Below are 20,172 nucleotides of genomic sequence, written 5' to 3'. Positions count from 1 at the left end.
TACTACTGTACACACACGCATACACACATAAACACATGCGCGCGCCCACACACACACTTGCTCATGCACACACATACACTTGCGCACGCGCGCTCAGTCTTCTCACACACACTGCATAACATTTTACCCATGCACAGAAACACTTAATAACATACCCGGTCCCCTGCTGGACTGACCAGAAGTTATTGAATCTGACGAGCAGGAACAGGAAGGAGGAAGTAGTAGGCCAGACGTGTGGGAACTTGGTTCTTGGTTACTTTGCAAAGTTCGCTCATTGGCTGCAGCAAGTTGAGCTGGAATGCTGCGTAGCTGCTCAGAAACTCGCTGTACGTACCTAGAGGTTTGCTTTTTGTTATTTGAATGATGAACACCAGTACAGAAGCAGGAGAGGATAGAGTGGTCATGTAGCAGCTAGCGCTTTTTTTTTTGGTAGGATGCGCAATGATTGGAGTGACTGGAGTATTCATCCAATTACAGTTGCTTGACCAAGCTTTCAAAGTTCCGGCACAAACATGATTTGATGCTCTACATGAAGGAAACTGCAATCCAACTATTCAGCTTTACATGAGTTCGAATTTGGCCAATTTGTCTTTTCTAATTGTCGGCCAAAACTAAGAAGAGAATGTTGACTGAATCCTGGTGCTGTAAATCACTGTCAGCTGACCCTTCCATTCTGAAATCTTCATTGGCCATTTCTAAAAAGATTATTTTCAAAGCCAAACAGTCCTCTCTCACAGTTAAACGTCATGCAGCAATAAAAATAGAGATTTTCAGGTGGTACCTTCTTTTCTCCTGTTTGTCATCAAGGAAAAATCGAAGCAGCTCAGTAACAATGCAATGCATTCACTCCATTTTTCATTGAAAAAAAAATAAAGGTCGTTCAGTTGGAGAAACATTTGGATCTCATTAAATCCCTGCTCGTGGATCCATATGAGCACCTTGCATCTTCTGAGAAACCGTTTTTACTACTTACGCTCTCCACAATTTTCTTCTTAAATGTTCTTTTCACCCTACCAGTCTGTTGTGGTGACACTGCAATTATACTGGCTGCGTAAACACGAGAGTGTAGGATCACCCCCTCGTAATGCCTTTTTCAGAAAACGGCCGTTGCTGTGATCTCTGTTTGATCTGCACCTCGCAGGTTCAAATCCCAGCTAGGCCAACTCAGCCTTTCATCCTTCCGAGGCCGATGAGTACCAATTTCGATTGGGTAATATTGGTAATGTTTGGAAATATATCCTATGTAAAGCGCATTAAAGTGCTATATTAAAAGCTAATTATTATTCTTTGGGTTATGTGCCTACCTTCCCCCTCATAGGTGGTCAGTCCTGACTCCTTGTGTAAAAAATAAAACAGAAGAAAAAACTGGTGCTCGTCATTAATTAATATTTTCATACCTATAGCTGCCCTGATATTGCCATTAACAGGCTCGTTACCCAACAATTTGTTACATAGCGCAAGAATCCTTGATCCTATTCATACAGGATGTCATCCTAAACCTGGCACTGAAAAGGCACTCTCTGCGGTTTGATAAGACATTTTGAGGCTAGCTGATGATGGTTCCATCTGAATGTTGGTAAAGTTGGACCTAGCTGCAGCTTTTGCGATGGTGCATCAGAAGCTTTTGATGCATCACCTGTCCACCATTACCAGTGTTTGTGATCCAGCATTGCAAGGATTCCATTCCTTTGTTACAGGCAGGGAAAAGAGTGGTTTTGGAAAGTTCTGTGTAAGGCTCAGCTCGGGTGGCCTCGAGGGTCCCCCAGGCTTTTCACCTTTCTCCCTAATCAATGTTTCTTATACAACCTCTCCTTTCTATTCTTCGAGTAAGAGGACTCTTTTCACTCACATGCTGATGATAAACGTGTACATGCGAGTGGATCACGTTGATGTTTTTCCATCCTCTGTGTATGTCAGAGAACAATTGGAATGGATTCTAGTAGACTTGCATTGAATCCCTGAGATGGATAATGTTTGCTTAAGCTATACCTTCTTACCACCTATCACTCCTAACAGGGAAACCAGACTGTTCAGCCAAACCTCAAATGCGAGAGGCAAGACTAACTTTGTGGGAACACTGCATAAACACAATGCATGGGTCCTAGCAAGATGAGGTGAAACAAGGGAGGCTTGCAAACATTGGTAGTCTCCCAAATCTTTTGCAGACATTTCTAGACTTACGTTTTTTGCTGTCCAACTTCTACTAAAGTCCCCAACCATCCTTTGATGTGCTGCCTTTAGTAGCTGATGTGGCTACCTGGATAGGGCTGCACACAGATTACCCCATCTTGGCCCTGTGGGAGTTTTCCCACTCTGTGTTCGGAAGTAGGCTGGTGGCAGCTACTTCTTTACTGCTACACCACCTTGTCTTTAAAAAAAAAAAAATAATCTTCTGTATTGATGCACTTGGTCCGTAAACTGGATCAACATGACTACGAAGTGCATTTTTAAGGGTGTAAAATCCAACCGTTTTGTTATTTTTACGTGAGGAATAGCCATACCATTTTGTCTGTGAGCTCTTTGCTGTGTTGACAAAGGAACGTCTGTATACATTGTCTCGTTTAGGCTATATGAGCCTCTTGCACTTCATTCCACATCTGTGTCTGCAAAAGTTAAGCTTGGCTGACCTCTCCTAATTGAATGGGTTCCACAACTTTGAAAGGTTCTGTTTGTAGATTGATGTGCTGGGTTAAGCCCAAGTCCACCTGTGTACATTTTTGTATCTAGGTAGACCCTGTACTTTCAGGAGATTTGGGCATTTAAACTTGGCACCTGATCCTCTGCACTGTGAAACGGACTCTTCATGCACTCCAATCCTTTTTGAGGTTCATCCATCCAGAGAATCGCTGCAACCCTGTACTAGCACCCTTCTGGCGCGCCTCTAAAGATTACTGGCCCTGTGGTACTCATCAGACCTGAAGTGCTGCCTGGCTGGAACCAGAGTTGCATTGCGGCTGCTTCACAAATATAATACTCCTTTTTGACACATCTGGCTCAGACATCTGAAGCTCTTCATACTCTTGGGTCAGTCCTGCATCCAGTTCTTAAGTCTTCATTCTTAATCAGTGAATCTTCTGATTTGCTTTAAAGGATCACACTTGCTGTTTCTTTAGTTTTTAGCTCTTTGTGGGTGAACTTGAGGGAGCCACCAGTGTAGTCTTGTATGTTTTCTTTCATCGTTTGTGGCAAACTGTAACCCGACGTCCAGATTGCTGCACCCATGATTCGTAGGCTTCCAACAGCCATGGCCCACAATACCAAGATCCTCTGGAATTTGATCATTTGCTGTCTCATAATTTGGGGGTTTAACCTGCAGTTCTGCTTAAAGCCCCTACTGACCGTGGCATTTAGTGCAACAGGATGCTTGCTCCTAATCAGCAACTCTTCTTCATCAAGCATCTAACCTTGCCATGATGGTAGTGTTGCAAGCCTCACAAGGCCTCCTTTGCTCATTGCAACTGCAAAATGCCAAAAGATTATTTCTAAAGTTCAACAGGACAACATTTTAAACAATCAAAAACTATTTGAATTTTAGACTACGTCAACATGCACGCCTAGAAATGGCGGAAATGGTGGCACACCGGGTGTTAGAAAGAGACAAACGAAAGTCAGGCACGGCATGCCGCATAATTTCACAGGAACAGCCTCACAAAAAACAAGACCATAGCCGGAAAACGGCTAAAGTTGATCCAAAAAATATCACAAAGACAGTATCGGCAAACCTAGACAACTGAAGTTTTGCCTGCTCAACACTCAATCGTTAAATAAACATGCTCAAGATGTTCACAACCTAATCATCAGGGATTCGGTGGATGTGGCTTGCATAACCAAGACATGGTTACAGGAATCCACTGGGCCTACATGCTCTATAGCAGCACCCCAAGGCTATGTGATGAACCACAAAGACAGGGAATCTGGCACAAGGGGAGGAGTGGCCATGATAGAGACAACATTTGTATGTTTCTATCCGCGACCACCAGTGCAGGCTGTGAAATATTGCATCCTAAACACTCTCCCACAGCAAACAGAATCATCAACATCATTCTTATATACAGACCCCCATTACTTGTCTCGGATTTCAACAATGACATCACTCAACAACTTGATGCGCTGAAAGGTAAAAACACCGCCAATTTGGTCCTAGGGGACGTCAATAGATGGTATGGAAACCTAAAAGACAAAGACGCAATTCAGCTAGAAAAAACCTTCTTTGACTTCCAAGTTAAGAACTCTGACCCAACCATGAAAAACAGCAACCAATTAGGCTGGATCTTCACCAACAACTTAGAGACCAGTGATTTTGTAACACAAACCTGCATAGGGTCAGACCACTTCTTAGTCACCTTCTCGCTGACGCTAAATACGCCCTCCAAGAGCAACTTTGGTAATGAACCAAAAAAAGTGAGTAGCAGAAATTAAAATAAAATTGAATCACAACACTTAAAGCAATATATAGAGAATATACTCCAAGAAATGAAGGAAGATGACTCTTGCGATATATTAATCGCCAAATTTAATTCACAGGCAAAGCAACTAATGGACTTAAAAGCCCCCCTGAGAAACAGATTACTAAGACCCAATAAAAATCACCAGAAATGGTTTAACACAACAGGTCGAGCTCAAAAGAGAAAAGAGGAGGAGAGAAGCAAAAACCGACACAAGAAAACAAAGCCAGTTGGAAAGATGGCAAAAAAAAACTACAGAAAATGTATCTGCGACACCAAGAGAAATGATTACAATGATCAAATAAAAACAGCAGAAAACTCATCTAGCAAACTATTCGAAATCCTCAAAACAATAGAAAACCCCAAATCACTAACCCTCCCCCCCCCCCCCCCCAAATTCTCTCCGTCCAGTAAAGATTGCGGCAAAGTTCAAATGTCGTTTGCAGATAAAATAAGGAAAGCCTGGGCTGCTCTCAGAGGCACAGAAAAGCCAGGCGGGACTAGTAAATGGAGTGGAGTCTATAATACAGCAAGGAATCTTTAAATTCCATGAAATCAAGACAGAAGATATACTCAAAACTCTCAAATCAATGAAACCCACCACATGTGCAGAAAACATTATCCCACCCAAACTGATACTGAGAAAATGCCAATATTTTCGCCCCCTTTCTAACCAAAATGGTTAATACCTCCTTTCGGGAAGGCCTGGTACCGACTGACATCAAAAAAAAGTCACAAACACACCTTTAGCAAAAAACCCGGAATTAGACCGAAGTGATCTGGGTATTCTAAAACCCATCACTAACTGTAACTTTCTACTAAAGGTATTATAAAAAATCGCCACAAACCAACTTCAGGTTTTCGTCGAAACAAATGAGATCCTTCACAGCCAACAGTCAGGTTTCCGGGAGGCACACAGCACTGAGACGGAAATGCTAAATCTCCAATCCCACATGCTACTAAACCTAGTGGAGAATGGAAAAACAGGGCTCCTAATACGATTAGATCTCAGCGTAGCCTTTGACCTACTGGACCACAGCCAACTCAGACTAGCATTAGAGAGGAGCATACTGTTCCAAAGAGGCAATCGACTGGATATCCTTCCTTCTCTCGGACAGGGAGTCAAAGGTCCACTGGGGGGATAATTTATTTTTTGCAGAAAGAATTTGCTGCGGTGTACCGCAAGGAGCCAGTCTGTCACCATTTCTTTTTAACTTGTATATTAGTTTTCTCTATATGATTCTGGAAAAAATCAGCGTTTTTTTTACCAGTTACGCCGATGATACCCAACTGGTCATAGAACTCAGCGGTGACTGCACCCAAGACAGTGCCAATGTAAAAAAAACATTACAAGTTAATTGAAAAATGGATGACCAACAACTGGCTCTGTCTCAATGCCAAAAAGACAGAATTAATGATTTTGGGACTAATACAGCCAGAGCAAGAATTAGCCATCAGTACAAGTCTCAACACCAGTGAAACCCAAATAAAAGTTCTGAAAAAAGTCAGAACCCTGGGGATGCACATGGAAGCATCACTGAGCGCAGAGTCCCACGTCATGCAACTGATTAAGAACTGCTCATATTACCTGAGGCTCCTACACAGAATACGCCCTTATCCAAGCGGGGAAAATTGTGCCACAGTAGCAAGAGCCACCATATTGTCCAGGTTGGATTACGGCAATGCCCTGCTACTAGGAGCTAACAAAAGGCACATTACAAAATAGGGCTGTGAGAATCGTCAAAGGAAAAAGGAAAACAGAACACACCAGTGAAGATAGGAGAAATCTACATTGGCTTACTATCGAAGATAGAATACAGTTCAAAACCCTGATGCTAGCCCACTGGTGCGTCCATGGGAAAGCCCCAGCATACCTCCAAGAAGAAACGGGTTACATATGTACCGAGATGGCGACTGCGGTCTGAAGCCCAGGGCAACCACGTAACCACCAGTTTCAGGAAAACCGACAGACTTAGCAAAGCCTTTCACACCAAAGCTGCGACCTTGGGGAATAACCTCTCACCACAAATAAGGCTGGAGCTCTCATACATTACCTTCCGAAAGAAACTCAAGACCCACTTGATTAGATAACTCCCTTAATCTAAGCCAAAACCCGCCTGAAAATCTGTAGATTCATTTTGTCCCGTGACTTGTTTGTATAATGTGATTCTGCATGTACATGTGGCGCCCTGATGCCTGTGGGATACGGTGCGGTAGAAATAAATAAAATTTAGACGTACTGAATGATTTTACTAACCTAGTGACTGCAACTCATCACTTGTTTAAATGGGGCCTTACAATTGTTGGGGACACCGTTCTGATTTATTTGTGTACCTTTGATATTGGGGTACTTGTTTGCTTTTGTCAACATTGATAACACTTGGATCTTAAAATAATGGTGCATTTCTCTCGCCTGTAAAATTGCATGCTACTGTTCTTAAATGTCTGTTTTTATTTTTTTGCACATGACTGTTTTCATACATACCAAGCCAAACCACAGAAATGTCAGCTAAACATGCCAAAAACTGTCTTTTGTACGAACTAGGCTTTTCTATCAACGAAATAAACTAGAGCCTAATGCCCAATAAGCAAAAACAATTCTTGGACAGTCATTCATGCAAAAGATACCTTAGTCTTTCCCTCCAAAGAGAGGGTCTAAAACCTAATTCAACAAATAGTTTGTTATACAGTTGGTCGGCAGATAACAAAGATTATGCGTCTTCTGGGGCATGATGGCGTTGTGCATCTTTATGTCGCATGCCAAGACTTCATATGCATCTGGTGCAAGAGTGGTTATCGAAACAATGGACTCTGGCAGAAGGGCATTGGGATGATCTAGTGGTAGTTTGGGAAACACTGGTAACTGCTCTTTTATGGTGGGCTAAAGGAAACCTTTTACAGGGAAAACCTTTTGTCAGTCCACGAGCACACCTTAAAATCACAAGACTCATCACTCAGGTCGGGGAGCCCATTCTCTAGAAGACGACACAAGGGATGTGGTCACGCAAACCTGCCATGAAACATAACACTGAGTTGCTAGCCATTTCCAAGACGCTACAAGCTTTCCAACATCAGTTAATTGGGAAGAATGTGCTAATCATTGGACAGTACAAGAGCTATGTTTTATATCAACAAACAGGGCGGGACTAACTCCCACAGGCTGTCCATACTAGCACAGAAGGTCTGGAACTGGAGCCTTCAAAGAGGAATAAGTCTCCAATCCCAACATGTTCCAGAAGAACACAACTGCCTAGCAGATACGCTAAGCAGAAGTACACTGCCTCCAGAACGCAAGTGGGAGTTACATTCAGACATTCTACACAGCATGTCTACAAGCTGGTGGCAACCAGACATTGATCGATTTGCCACAAGAGAAAACTCAAAATGCTTGCAGTATGCCTCCATAGTCCCACAGAAGGAATTCAAGGGGAACGCACTGTGAATCAGTTGGTCAGGAATATTTACTTACACTTTTCCTCGAACCCCACTATTAAACAGAGTAATCCACAAGATGCCCCGGGAGAGGTTGACCATGATCCTAATAGCTCCAATGTGGGCTTGTCAGACGTGCTTTTGACACCTCAAAATTTCTATTTGCTCACAATGAAACTAGCATGTCCTTACAATATGTTGTCACAGAATTGTGGGGGTTAACCCTTCATCCTCCACCTCAAGCCACCAATTTAGCAGCTTGGCTCCTGAAGTCCTAGTTTTGGATTCTAGAAGAAGCCTTGTTTTAAATTAATTTAGTCCATCTCGCAGCTCTCTGCTTATACCACTTGACACAGTAAAGTCTCTTGGTGGAGAGTTCCAGTCGTCAAAGCCTTCATGGAAGGAGCCAAACTACTTTACCCTCCAATTTCACAAACGACCACAGTTTGGGATTTAAATATTGTCCTAAGCATACTCATGGGTCCCCCTTGTGAGCCAATGCATAAAGATCTCACGTACAAGGTGACTTTTCTCATAGCGATTAAACGTATTTGTAGACTAAGTGAGCTTCAGTCATTGTCCGTGACTGAACCCTTTGACACAATACACAACAAGGTGGTCTTAAGAACACCAACAATTCTTACATAAACGCGTTTCTAAGTTTCATGTCCACTGTTAGGAACTTGTGGCGGCAACAGTAAAGACAGACGCAAGTGATCACAGTTCAGGGTGTGTATTACACTGTAAATGTAGGGTGCAAAAACGACAAACCTAAATCTAAGAGGGGAGCAAGCGTTGACCATCAAATGAAACATAAGGCTGTCCATGTGGCGCCTTGTCAAAGTAAACATTCTTATACAAAAAAACAATTGCCAAATCCTTGCAACTAATTATAGAAAGAGAGTGGCATAGGGTTTTCAATAAAGAAAGAAGTGTTCACAAATAAATCGGGATGTGATTGCCAGGGGTCTCCTTTTTCCACTTTTGCAGCACGGGATAAAATGGGCCTCCTGAGCACAGCAACACAGTTCTGCTCCAGCTATCAGGGTCTCTTTTCAAATAAGTCTCTTGCCTTTGAGGGCCTGATAGTTCAACAAACATGTTTCTGTTCTTTGTATGGCTTTGGGTGACGGCTTCACCCCTGGGTCCCCTCTTCCAGGCGCAGACCCCTCGCCGTTGTACTTGACAACTCAAACAGTTCTTTTCTCAACAAACTTTGGGTGATGACTTAACACCCCTGGATCTCTGGGTTCTGACCCCTTTTTGATTACCAGTCTCCCTCCTTTGGGTTCACTTTACCAATTGTAAACCAGTTCACTGTGAACATCTCTCTGCCTGGTGCACTCCTGTCAACACAATGTTCATGTACTTTTCACACCATGCGTGATTCGGTTCCCTTAGTTTCCCATTCATCTGCCTGCCAAAGACTTGTGTATGGAGGATTTGACAAGCCCCCTGTATGGCCACTTTGACCCCCCTTCGGCCTTTTCCTAAGGCCTTCTGGTTGCTGTAGTTCAATAAGCAGGGTAATCACCTAGCGCTTCTCAAGTGAATGCCCACGTGGGCTTTTGATTCTGTCATGCTGGCTTTCCCCCTTTCTTATATCAACCGTTCTTGGTTATTCAAAGTTTAATTAGCCGCTTGCTACTTTTGTTCAACACATTTTGGTTTATTTATTGGTGCTCCCCCCGACTCACCGGCTGCGATGAACTGCTTTGCTTTGTCTGTAGAGTCCATGCCGATACCATTGGGCCATGCGTCTCTCCTCGGCTTAGATATCAGGAGGAGTAGGTGCCTGGGTACCGGTGACATCTGCTGCAACACACGCTGGCTATTATTTGCGGTCTTATAATTCCTTCTCTTGAGGCTTCATGGGTCTGTCAATAAGGGCAAGGTCACTTCTCCCCTTGGTATCCTCTCGACTTGCGCCGTCTTTCTCCTTCTCTTGAACTGCTGTGCTGAGATGGCTCTCAGGTTTTGCGGTCTGCCTTGCTCGTAGTGTGCTGTCGTGCTCCATCTTTTATCCCTGTGGGGAAGGGAAAGAGCTGTCCTGTATGTGTGATTGCGATCCATTGCCTGACTTTGCCTGACCCGTGTATTGGGACATGTTAGATAACGGCTATGGTGTTAGTCCGTTGTCTTTCGTGTTGTGCGAAGTGTTTGTGTAGGAAAGCGGGTGGCAGTGTTTTTGAATATCCTATGTGGTATGTTGGCGGAAAAGGTGTTCAAAGAAGGGGGATACTGCATCTCACACGTCGGTCTCCCACTCCTGAAGGACCCTCAGCCAGGTGATCCTTCCACACTGATCCACCCCCAGGAACTGGATCCAAAAGTGACGGCTGTGTCCTGGCCACCTGGATGACAGATCCTGGGAACTAGACTTGGAGACACCTTCAGGTTTCTCACACCACCAGTCATTTCAACTGCCAGCTTTCTTTCAAAATCCACAAAATTAGAGAGGGAGCACTCCACACACTGGATGTCCGAAGGGCTGTAATGTACTACCTCAATAAAACAAAGCCACTCAGAAAACATTATTTGTTTCCTTAGCAGCTGGTAGAGAAGAGGACGCTGTTTCAAAGGCTGCTATCTCAAGATGCATGGTGCGATGCATCAAGCCCTGTTAAACATTGTCAAACAAAACTCTGCAATTTACTCCTAAAGCGCACAGTTGGCATTCATTGCTAATGTGCCACTAGAACCAATATGCAAGGCTGCCACAAGAAGTTCAGTGTACACGTTCAAACAACATTGTGTTTACACACAGGCCAGAAATAACTTGCAAGTGGGAGAAACTGTGCTGAAACATTTGTGTCTCAGTTCTTTCTATCAGCCCACCTGCTTCTGGTACTGCTTGCTAGCCCATGCAAAGCATGTTATTCTAAGCAGATCCACAAGCCTCAGAACATACCTTTATTCGTCTTTCTGATGCTTGTAACTGCTTAGTTTCACATGCGCCCGCCCAACCTCCCCTCGTGAATAGAAGCACCATAGATAACATGTTTATTATGTGAGGTTTTTTCAAACAATTTTTCACGTTCATAATTCTTTATACATTCCACACAGTCCTGGGGTCAGAAAAATAATCTAAGGACCTCGACACGTGAGGCATTATGGGGTACAGTACATGTCACAGTAGGGGGTAGTGCCCAGTTCACGTCCCTTTTTGTAATTGAAAATAAGTCCTGTAATACTCTGCACCAACCTAGCCTTCGGCCTAATCAAAGCATCTGAATCTAAGCCGACACAAGCATCAGAGACTATTACAGGTATGTAATGTTTGTCATATATTTGTGTAAATATACTGTGTGGAATTCTGTGTGTGCTATTGTGTGACTAGTGTTTCCTTAATATCACACTTCTCACTTCCTAAGAGTGAAGCCGGGGTGCTTAGCCACATTGTCCATTGAGAGTCACGACTTAATTCCTGGAAGCCCTGCTCATATTCTCTGTGTTGGTCTTCACAAGCTCACCAAAGTACTTGTAAGACCCCAATACCCAACACAGCAGAAACACCTTTCTGTGGTTGTTCGAACTCTTGCTTCGGGGAGAATTTCTTGGCACTTCGTGCCGGACTATCCTTGTTGGCAGGACTAGACTGCTGTGCACATGGATGTTTGTTTTCTGCTATGGCACAGATGGCTAAAGCATGACATTGTTTTCTGTAAAGGGGGCTCATAGAAGTTTAGCAAATGTAATGCTAGGCGAATTGGCATCTTTGAGTAGAAACATCACATGAGGGAAGAAGCAAGACTACCTTTTTAAGATCTGAGAAGAAGCTTCCGGTGTCAGCAAGCATGGTTCTGCTGTCTAAAGCAAAACACGTTGAAAGAGACTCATTACATAAACAAAATTATACTATACGAAATGGGAACCTATAGTGCATATTACAGGGCCCAATAACGGCACAGTAAGCCTAGCAATTACCCCCAGCCGCGCATTACAAGACCCAAACGAGCCCAGTATGCACGGGGGTCAATAACTATGATATGCTAGCTGCTACAAGAGCCTGCAACTGCACGGGGCGCTTCTTTTGCGGGTAGGGCTGCATTTTAGGGCCAACACTGGAGAATGTTCCTTATCTTATGTTGCTGCAGAGCGACAGTAGCTCAAAAAACGCAAATTACATTAAATCTTTTTCTGGGACTGGTGGATGATTGAGGCTACAGAGCAAGCAGAACTTTATAGCAGAAGAGTTATTTTATTGGGGGCCGTACATGTTCATCTGGCTCCATCTGACCAGCTTTACTGAAGGTATTTCTTGTTGTGTGACGCAATCCTTAATACATAGACTGTCGCTCCTTCTGGGTGCAGGAATATTCCTGGCATGAAAGTGTTGGTGACTTGGTTAGCGTGAAGGGGAGAGGTACAGGGACCAATCTAGTCAGAGACAGATGGGGTGCATGTGCAGGTGGCTGCCTACACCATCAACACTTAGTGCTGAGGGGTGGGTGGGGAGGGTGCCCATCGTCTCTCACCTGACACGCATTATTGTGCAGATGGGCCATTGAAAGCCTTCCCTGTCCCAATTTGGCAAAGTCATCGCCCATGTGTTAACCCTGTCCCAAGGCTTTGTTGCTGACAAAGATTACTTCCCCAGTTTGGCTGCGCTCTGCCCACCCTTTTGAATGCTCGTGAGGAAAGTGTGCTCCGTGGGCGGGCGTATGTGCCATTTCACCAAGGCGAGTCATTGGCCAAGGCCTCAGAAGCGAAATGATGCTGTGCCTTCCTGCTCACATTTACATCTGGGAAGCCATATGCTACTGCCACCACTTTGTTGATATGCTTCTCCCAGGCCTGCAAGTTGAATGGTGTTGGTAGGGCCCCCCTGCAGCCATACATCTGGTATGAACAGCTAATCTCTTCCTTCTTTGCGATGGCTAACCTTAGTTGTACTTACTCGATAACTCCGGCATCCGTCCACCCATGCCCAACATATAGCATAACACCATCACTCTTTGCCCTTTCCCCCCCAGAAAGTGCAGAAAGAGACTTGCTTGTTTGTTGGCATAAGAAGGCCGCAGAAATTTATTCCACAATACAACACCCAAACTGTACATCACTTGTGGAAAAAACTTTGTCTGCCAGGTGCGGCGACTACTCCGTGTCCCAAGGACCTGCTTCCCCCTTTTCCTTTCCCAAGAGTCCATCAGTAGGCCCAACTCTCCCTGCTTTGGTAGTATCCGAGCCTGTCCTGCCCCTGCAGGTGCTCCTGAGCGGGGAGAGTGCCGTTTCCTTGGGGGAAGCTGAGCCGTAATAGTCCTTCCCCGCCGCCCCTGCCGCTTAGGCTCCCAAGGGGCGTTGGGTCTGGGAAGAGCGAGGACCCTTCCCGCATTCTCCTGGCTCTTCCGGAGTCTGTCTCCTGTGTTTGTCTGGCCAAACACCGCCACGCCACGTCTGGGTTTCCGCCCAACGTGGCTCCCCCCTTTGCTCCTCTCTCACATCTCTAGTACCTTTGTGCATATGTTCCAGAAAAATAATTCCATCCCCAATGGAGATAGGTGCACCCCTTCGTTTAAAAAATACTCTGGAGATTTTAAGTTAATGAGTCCGTGCCTAATCTGCCCAAAACCCCTACCCTTGCAAAATTTTGCCATCGCACAATTCAGCTTTCGCCTAGATTTTTCTACTGCGGCGTGGTTATCAGCCCCCTTCCATTCCTTTCTTGGGATGATTTCAGACCATAATATTTCTGTTTCCCCTAGCTGGCTTGCAATTTCCTGCAGTGAATACATCATCTCCCTCATGAGAGCCCCTCTCCCCAGCCTTGTTAAATCGTTCCCCCCCCAAGTGAACGATCAATATATCAGGTTTCCTTTTGTTGCTTAAGAGTTTGTGTTGATGACCATGCAATTGTGCCCACCTCATGCTAGGCACCCCATGCCACCTAATCCTGAACTCCCCTGCTGTTAGTGCTTCCTGCTCCTCTGACCAGCGGGCCCCCGCCCTGGACACAAAAGAGTGTCCTACTACCCACACGGCTGTCTTCTTCTTCCGGGCGGATGCTAAAAAAGGAGAGGGGGGGGAGAGAGAAAGAAGAAGGCGTGTCACACTTACAATTTTTCGGGCCTAATGTATTTCTTAAAGCACCCTGACTTCCATCTACCTATCTGCTTGATCGTAACCTCACTCATCCCCATTGCCGCTGCTGATGTTGCGGCCCCTATCCTGAATGAATGCGTACCAAACACTCCCTCATTCTCCCCAATTTTTGCCAATGCCATTTCCATCACCCTCTTAAACTGAAATCGACTTAGTGCGGAGCCATCCTCGTGTATCAAACGGTGCTCCTTTCTCGGAAGGAGGCCTTACTTCGAGAAATGCAACCACGGCCCGGACTGGGCACACCGTGGATCCTGCAATGGGTTGTAACGCCACCGTACACCCCTTACCTTCCTGATCTGTTTTGGATTTTTTCAGCCATAACGATAGTCCACCCTCAGAGACCTGAACATCCTACATCTGCAAATATTTCAAACCCTTTGCGCCTTTGTTCTCTGGGACTAATTCGCTTACCCTAAAGGCCCCAAAGAAGGCCAACGAGAAAGCAGCTTTGAACAATGTTACCTCGAAATCCCCGTGACAGGTCAACCTTAGACTGGCCACCACCCTTTGTAACTTGACATAATCTATGGGGCGCCTCTCATCTCCTATTGGTATTACCTGTCTGGCCCATCCTTTCATGGCCATACAAATATAATGCTCCTTAGTCGGGTCGGGCTCCCCTTGCAATTTTGAAAAATGAGCGATGGCTGCCAGGTGATGTGCCATCCATGACCTGGACTTGCCTGCTTGCCATCCCCAACCCACAAACGCCCTCACAGGCTTTTCCAACATGGTATTCCCCAGCTCCTCTTGCTTGAAGCTTAGGTACCGTTTCCAGCATGCCTGATACTTTGTGTTCGTGCTTGGAGCTAACGCCGTCTGAATCAGGGCACTTAGATCCCCCAAATTATGTCCCACCACTTTGCATCGAATGGCGTCATCCCTTTTTCTGCTCCCGGGCAACACTCTCGGAATTTCCCCCACTGCAAACGAGAGAGAGCATCAGCAGCTGTGTTAAGTTCCCCTGGGACGTGTCTAGCGCGCACTTCAATATTCCACTTTAGCATGCACCTGTTGAGCTCTCTCAATAGTCGCAACACCCTGGGACTCCTAGCCGCACCGCGATTAATTATCTGCACCACCGCTAGGTTGTCTGACCACAACGTGACTTTGCTGTTTCCCAGCTGTTCCCCCCCATAACTTGAATGCTACCACAATTGGGAAGAGCTCCAACAGGGTGATGTCCTTGGTGACCCCTTGGTCATGCCAATCGGCCGGCCATGCCGCTCCACACCATTGAGTACCAAGAATCGCACCAAACCCGAAACCCCCTGCTGCATCTGTGAACAATTTACGCTTTGCTTTGCTGTTGTAGACAGATCTCCACAAGCAGACCCCGTTAAAGCTATCCAAGAACTCGTCCCACATAGCCAAATCCTCCTGTATATCAGACCCCAACCTGACATGCTGACCAGCATGTTTCAAACCAATCATTTTCAACTCAATGCCCCTAGCAAATGTCCTCCCCACCGGAATGACCTTGCCCGCAAAATTAAGGTTGCCCGCCATGACCTGGAGCTCCCTCAACGTTGCCTTCTTCTTGGACCTCAAGCTCGCAATAGCTGATTTCATCTTGTGAACCTTGTCCTGTGGAAGCCTGCACAGCCCTTGAACTGAATCAATCTCAATCCCCAAGAACGTCAGGCAAGTCACAGGGCCCACCGTCTTGTCTTTAGCCAACGGTACCCCCATGAACCCCATCACTTCGTGAAAGACCCGCATGATTTCTAGACATTCATCTGTTCCATCTCTCCCCATGAATAGAAAATCATCCAAATAATGCAACAGTGCCCCTTTGTCACATTCCTTTCTGACAGCAAACTCTAAAAATGAGCTAAAGGCTTCAAAATAAGAACAGGAAATGGCACACCCCATTGGTAAGCATTTGTCAAAATAATATCCTCCTTGGACCTTGAAACCCAACAGATGCTGACTCTCTTGATGAATGGGCAGCAGCCTGAACGCTGATTCAATATCTGCTTTTCCTAGGAGAGCCTTTTTACCTGCCGCCCTTACCATGTCAACTGCATCGTCAAAGGAGACCTACTGAACCCTGCATTTGTCCTCCTGGATCCCATCATTCACTGACTCCCCTACTGGAAAGGATAAATGATGAATCAAGCGGTATTGGCCCGGCTCCTTCTTGGGAACCAGTCCCAGAGGAGACACGACCAAATTCGGGAATGGGGGTTGTGTGAAAGGCCCCGCTACCCTGCCAAGAGCCACCTCTTTAGCGACCTTCTGGCATCTGCAAGGCAGACCGCAAATTGCGCACCTCACTGCCCTTTTTTCTTTCTGTACATGGGATCTTAAAACCCCGCCTAAACCCCTCCCACAGCAGTTTAGCGTGCTCAACGTTGTGATACATATTTAACCATGGAGTCATAGCCTGGATGTTAACTGGAGTAGGTAGCCCACATTTAATGGATGCCTTACCAACTTTGAGTGGCGCATTTTCTGGCAACAAGACATGCATTTCATTCCCTTTTGCCCTTATTCTTTTCTTTGGGACTGGGCTTGTGCTTGCTTTCGCTGGCGGAGGTGTTCTGCTCCCTATAACTCCCTCCCCTTGGATGTTTGAATCTGCAGGATTTGCCAAACGGGCAACCTTCTTCCGAGTTGACCCTCCAGCATTCTGCCTGCTCCCCATGGTAGCTGGTTCTGTTATTCCAGGAGGAGTGCCCGCGAAAGGACGCCCTTCCCCTTCACGTAAAACCACCTCTGCCTCTCCATACAACTTGGGATTTTTCACCGGTGGCCTGGTCACCCCCTTCCTTGCTAAGTACCAGTTTGTCCACCACTCCCCCTACATCCATCTCATCCCAGGCTAGAGCTGGCCACACTTGCATCTTTAGACGAAATGCCCTGTCATATTTAAGCCAGCCCCCCCCCCCTCTCTTCAAGTAGATATCTTGGATGTAGTGGCAATATGCTAACATTGCTGAGGCATCCTGTGGGTGTTTCTCAATCATTACGGAGGTATAAATTAAAAAGGCTTTAATCCAATTGTGTATGGTCGCCTCAGGTTTAGGGGTCTCCCTCTCTTTCTTCTCCATCTCTTTCTCTGATAACTCTTTTAAACCATTCCCCATTGGCTCCATCTGTATAAATTCCAAAATCTCCACAAATTCCTTTCTCCACACCCTTTCCTTAACTGTGAGGGGTATGTGCCAGGATAGGGAATTTACTGACACCCTTGCTGGGGCGAAACCAGGCATGGTCCTTCCGTATGGAGTCATAGTACCCCCTAAACCCCCTTGTCCATTATCGGTGACCTGAGGTGTCCCCAAATTAGCCACCCCTTGAGCCCACCATGGTGACGCCTGTGGCCCCACTCCTGCTGTTGTCTCACCCAATGAGCCACTACCTCCCAGACCTGACCCCCCAACTGAGCTTCCCGGATTCCCTGCCGTGGCCTGCTGACATAAAGAGACCTGTAACGCCGCAGGATTCCCTATGTAGCTCCCACAATTAGCCACGACAGACCCTTGACCCACTGTCGACTGAGCCCCCCCATTCCCCGACAGTGCGTTAAACCATCCCCTTGGGCTTTGCACCCCTGTGTTGGACCCCCCGTTTGTCAGAGAGCCTCCCATTGACTGCCCCGTGGCTCCTCCAATTGAAACCGGCTGTACTTCCCCTTGCAATACATTCGCCCCCTGCCCCAACTGATTAAAAGCATTCACATTACCACTCAAGAGTGGACCATTACCCCCGTTACCCAAGGCTTGTATGCATTGTAACACTATACCTTTCATCACCTCCATGGAAGGTGATCCCATCTCCTTCACTGCCGCCGGTCTGGCTTCAGGTGTGTTGGATGCCCCTTGTTTCCTGGGCACAGGAGCAGGCGCAGGTGCCGGTACGGCTGCAACCTGCTGCGCCCGTCCTTTACCCTTGTTGTTGCCTGGTTTCCCTTTCTTGCTGCTCGTGGCCTGTTCTCTGATAGCTTTGGCTTTTTCTGTCAGCACTCTTTTTCTCTTCCTTGTCGGTTCTTCCTCTTCTTCCAATGTTACTTCCTGCTCCTCCATGAGGTTCTCCTCGTCCTCTTGAAACATTAGAGGCGAGTGAGCTCTCTCCCCGACACCCGTGTGATTTCTTCCTGCCTGACTGGTCAGCGCCTCCATCCAGTTTGTGCCATGTTGCGCTGTGACCAGTTTGGCCATCGCCATGAAGGCCTCCATGTCCATGCTCCCCGCCGCTTGCGTACTACACAATGCTCCCTCGATGCTCTCCGAAGCGGAAGCTTGCCGTGAGCCTGCAAGCTTGTCGTGAGCTTACCCGCAACGAAACTGTCGGTTGCGCCGGCCGCCGTTGGATTTTGTAACCCCAGACCACGTTGCCGGCTCTTTCCTAGATGATGCCCCTTCCTGTACGGAGCTGCTCACCACTGCCTGAGCGCTCGTCCAGCTGTGAGGCTCCTCGTTTAGCTGTGATCCGCCGTGCCTCGGCTCTCAGCTGTTCGTCAGCGTGATCGCTCCCCGCTCAGCAGCGTTCCCTGAATGGGTCTCTGCTCTCTGAGCCCGCGCTCCCGCACCGGCCTCCGATCCGCACCGGCACTCGTGCGGCTCACAGCTGTTCCTCCCCGGCAGCGGCGTAGACCCGCCTTGCATGGGTCTACGCTCTCCGAGCCCGAGCTCCAGCGCCGACCTCCGCTCCGCACCGGCAACCCTGCGGCTCACAGCTGATCCTCTCCGGCAGCGACGCAGCCCAGCATTGAATGGCGTTTTCTGAGCCCGGGCTCCAGCACCGTCCTCCGATCCCCACCGGCAGCGACGCGGCTCTTCAGCTGGTTCCGGCAACACCGCGTTCCAAACACAAAAAAAACCTTCCACTGCAGACCTGTGCACCGAGCACGGGTGTCCCTCAGCTGCAGTTGTTTGTGTGGATTCTCAGATGTGTAAATGTCTCTTGTGATCGGTGGTTCTGTTTTGATAGCCAGACTTTGGCAATAGCCATGTGCACCTGTCACTTTGGTCTACCTCGTCCCCAGCACACGCACCCATCTTTGCTAGCTCACTAGTGGTGATGGATTAATGTGGCGTATGAATATCTCTTCCACTGTTAAAGTTGGTTCTTTGGTCTGAAATGGTGAAATGACAATTTAAGGAAATGTGAATCGCTGTCAGTGTTTTGCAGCTGGGTCGTGCCATATTTGGGAGGGTTTTCCAATGGGTGTTATCAGTTTGTGATTTTAACCAATTCTGCTGCACGCAGGCACTTTACTTTCCTTTGCTCTTGTTACAGAATCTTCTCGTTCCTGGACGTGGTGACGCTCTGCCGATGTGCCCAGGTGTCCCGGGTAAGGAGCTGGTGTGGGAGGGCTTAACTGGTGACATGTGCAACGCCTTTCAGTTTTGGTAGTCGTGCTGTGTTCGGTACTCCAGCCTTATGGAGCGTATTCCAAACTTCACTACTCCTGGTCTCTTTCCCGAGAATTTAAACCAGCTGCAAATATTGATGATACACTGAACTCTGGCAGTTGGGGAAGGGTTATTTGTGCACTTAAAAGCATAGTGCTAAAGGATCCACCGATTACCATTTAGGACGGTTATTATTGAGTAATGAGAAGACTAGATGGATAAGAATGGCATTGCTTGTAGCCAACACGTGATACTTGTAATTTGCTATTCATGAACTCCTTGCCCAATAGATGTGTTTTTGATCTGCAACATAATATCACTTTTGCTGGAAGATCCAGACTCTAATGGGCACATACAACGAAATGTGGCCCAATGCTGCTGTGGTGTGCAACGAATACTTGGGAATAGGTATTCAAAATGCACATCTCACTGTCTTTCACAATGACACCAATGGCCTACTGCAGAAAGGGCAACTGCAATTAAAGGCAAGGGTGGCTGTGAATAGTTATGTAGATGTAACCCCTAGCTCAGACGAGGCAAGTATTTCCTGGTGTTTAGGCTAAGCAAGGTAAATGGTTGTTCGTGCATTCCTGTTGCTGTATATTGTGAGGTGGCCATTGCTGCAGATAGTCCATCTGAACCTCTAACCGCTAGCCACATTAATAAGCGCCAGGGGACCACTCCGGTGTGGATAGGGCGTGATATAAATAGCCTTTATTAGAACATAACATGTAGAAACTTTCAAAAAGCAAGTTTCTCTGGATGGCATTCTGGTACTTGGTGTCATTAAGCAAAACTAAAGTTATAATATAAAATATAGTAAGTTA

The 20,172-nt window shown here is 46.5% G+C and overlaps 1 protein-coding gene across 2 annotated transcripts in view; it reads left to right on the top strand.

Annotated features, from left to right (window-relative positions):
- FBXL20 (F-box and leucine rich repeat protein 20) overlaps positions 1 to 20,172 on the top strand; it is an 867,163-nt gene that overhangs the window by 416,118 nt on the left and 430,873 nt on the right. For both annotated transcript variants that reach the window (XR_011283101.1, XM_069634719.1), the window contains exon 3: positions 19,230 to 19,284. Coding sequence is in view for 1 of the 2 variants with exons in the window: in XM_069634719.1 (XP_069490820.1) it covers positions 19,230 to 19,284 (55 nt within the window). In the remaining variant the exon portion in view is untranslated. The remainder of the gene's footprint in view (positions 1 to 19,229; positions 19,285 to 20,172) is intronic.

The sequence above is a fragment of the Ambystoma mexicanum genome, chromosome 13 (assembly GCF_040938575.1).
Source record: "Ambystoma mexicanum isolate Mex_15411 chromosome 13, UKY_AmexF1_1, whole genome shotgun sequence".
In the NCBI taxonomy this organism is placed as follows: Eukaryota; Metazoa; Chordata; class Amphibia; order Caudata; family Ambystomatidae; genus Ambystoma; species Ambystoma mexicanum.
The sequence above is the reverse complement of the archived record's forward strand: the minus strand, read 5'-3'. Positions and strand labels throughout refer to the sequence as shown.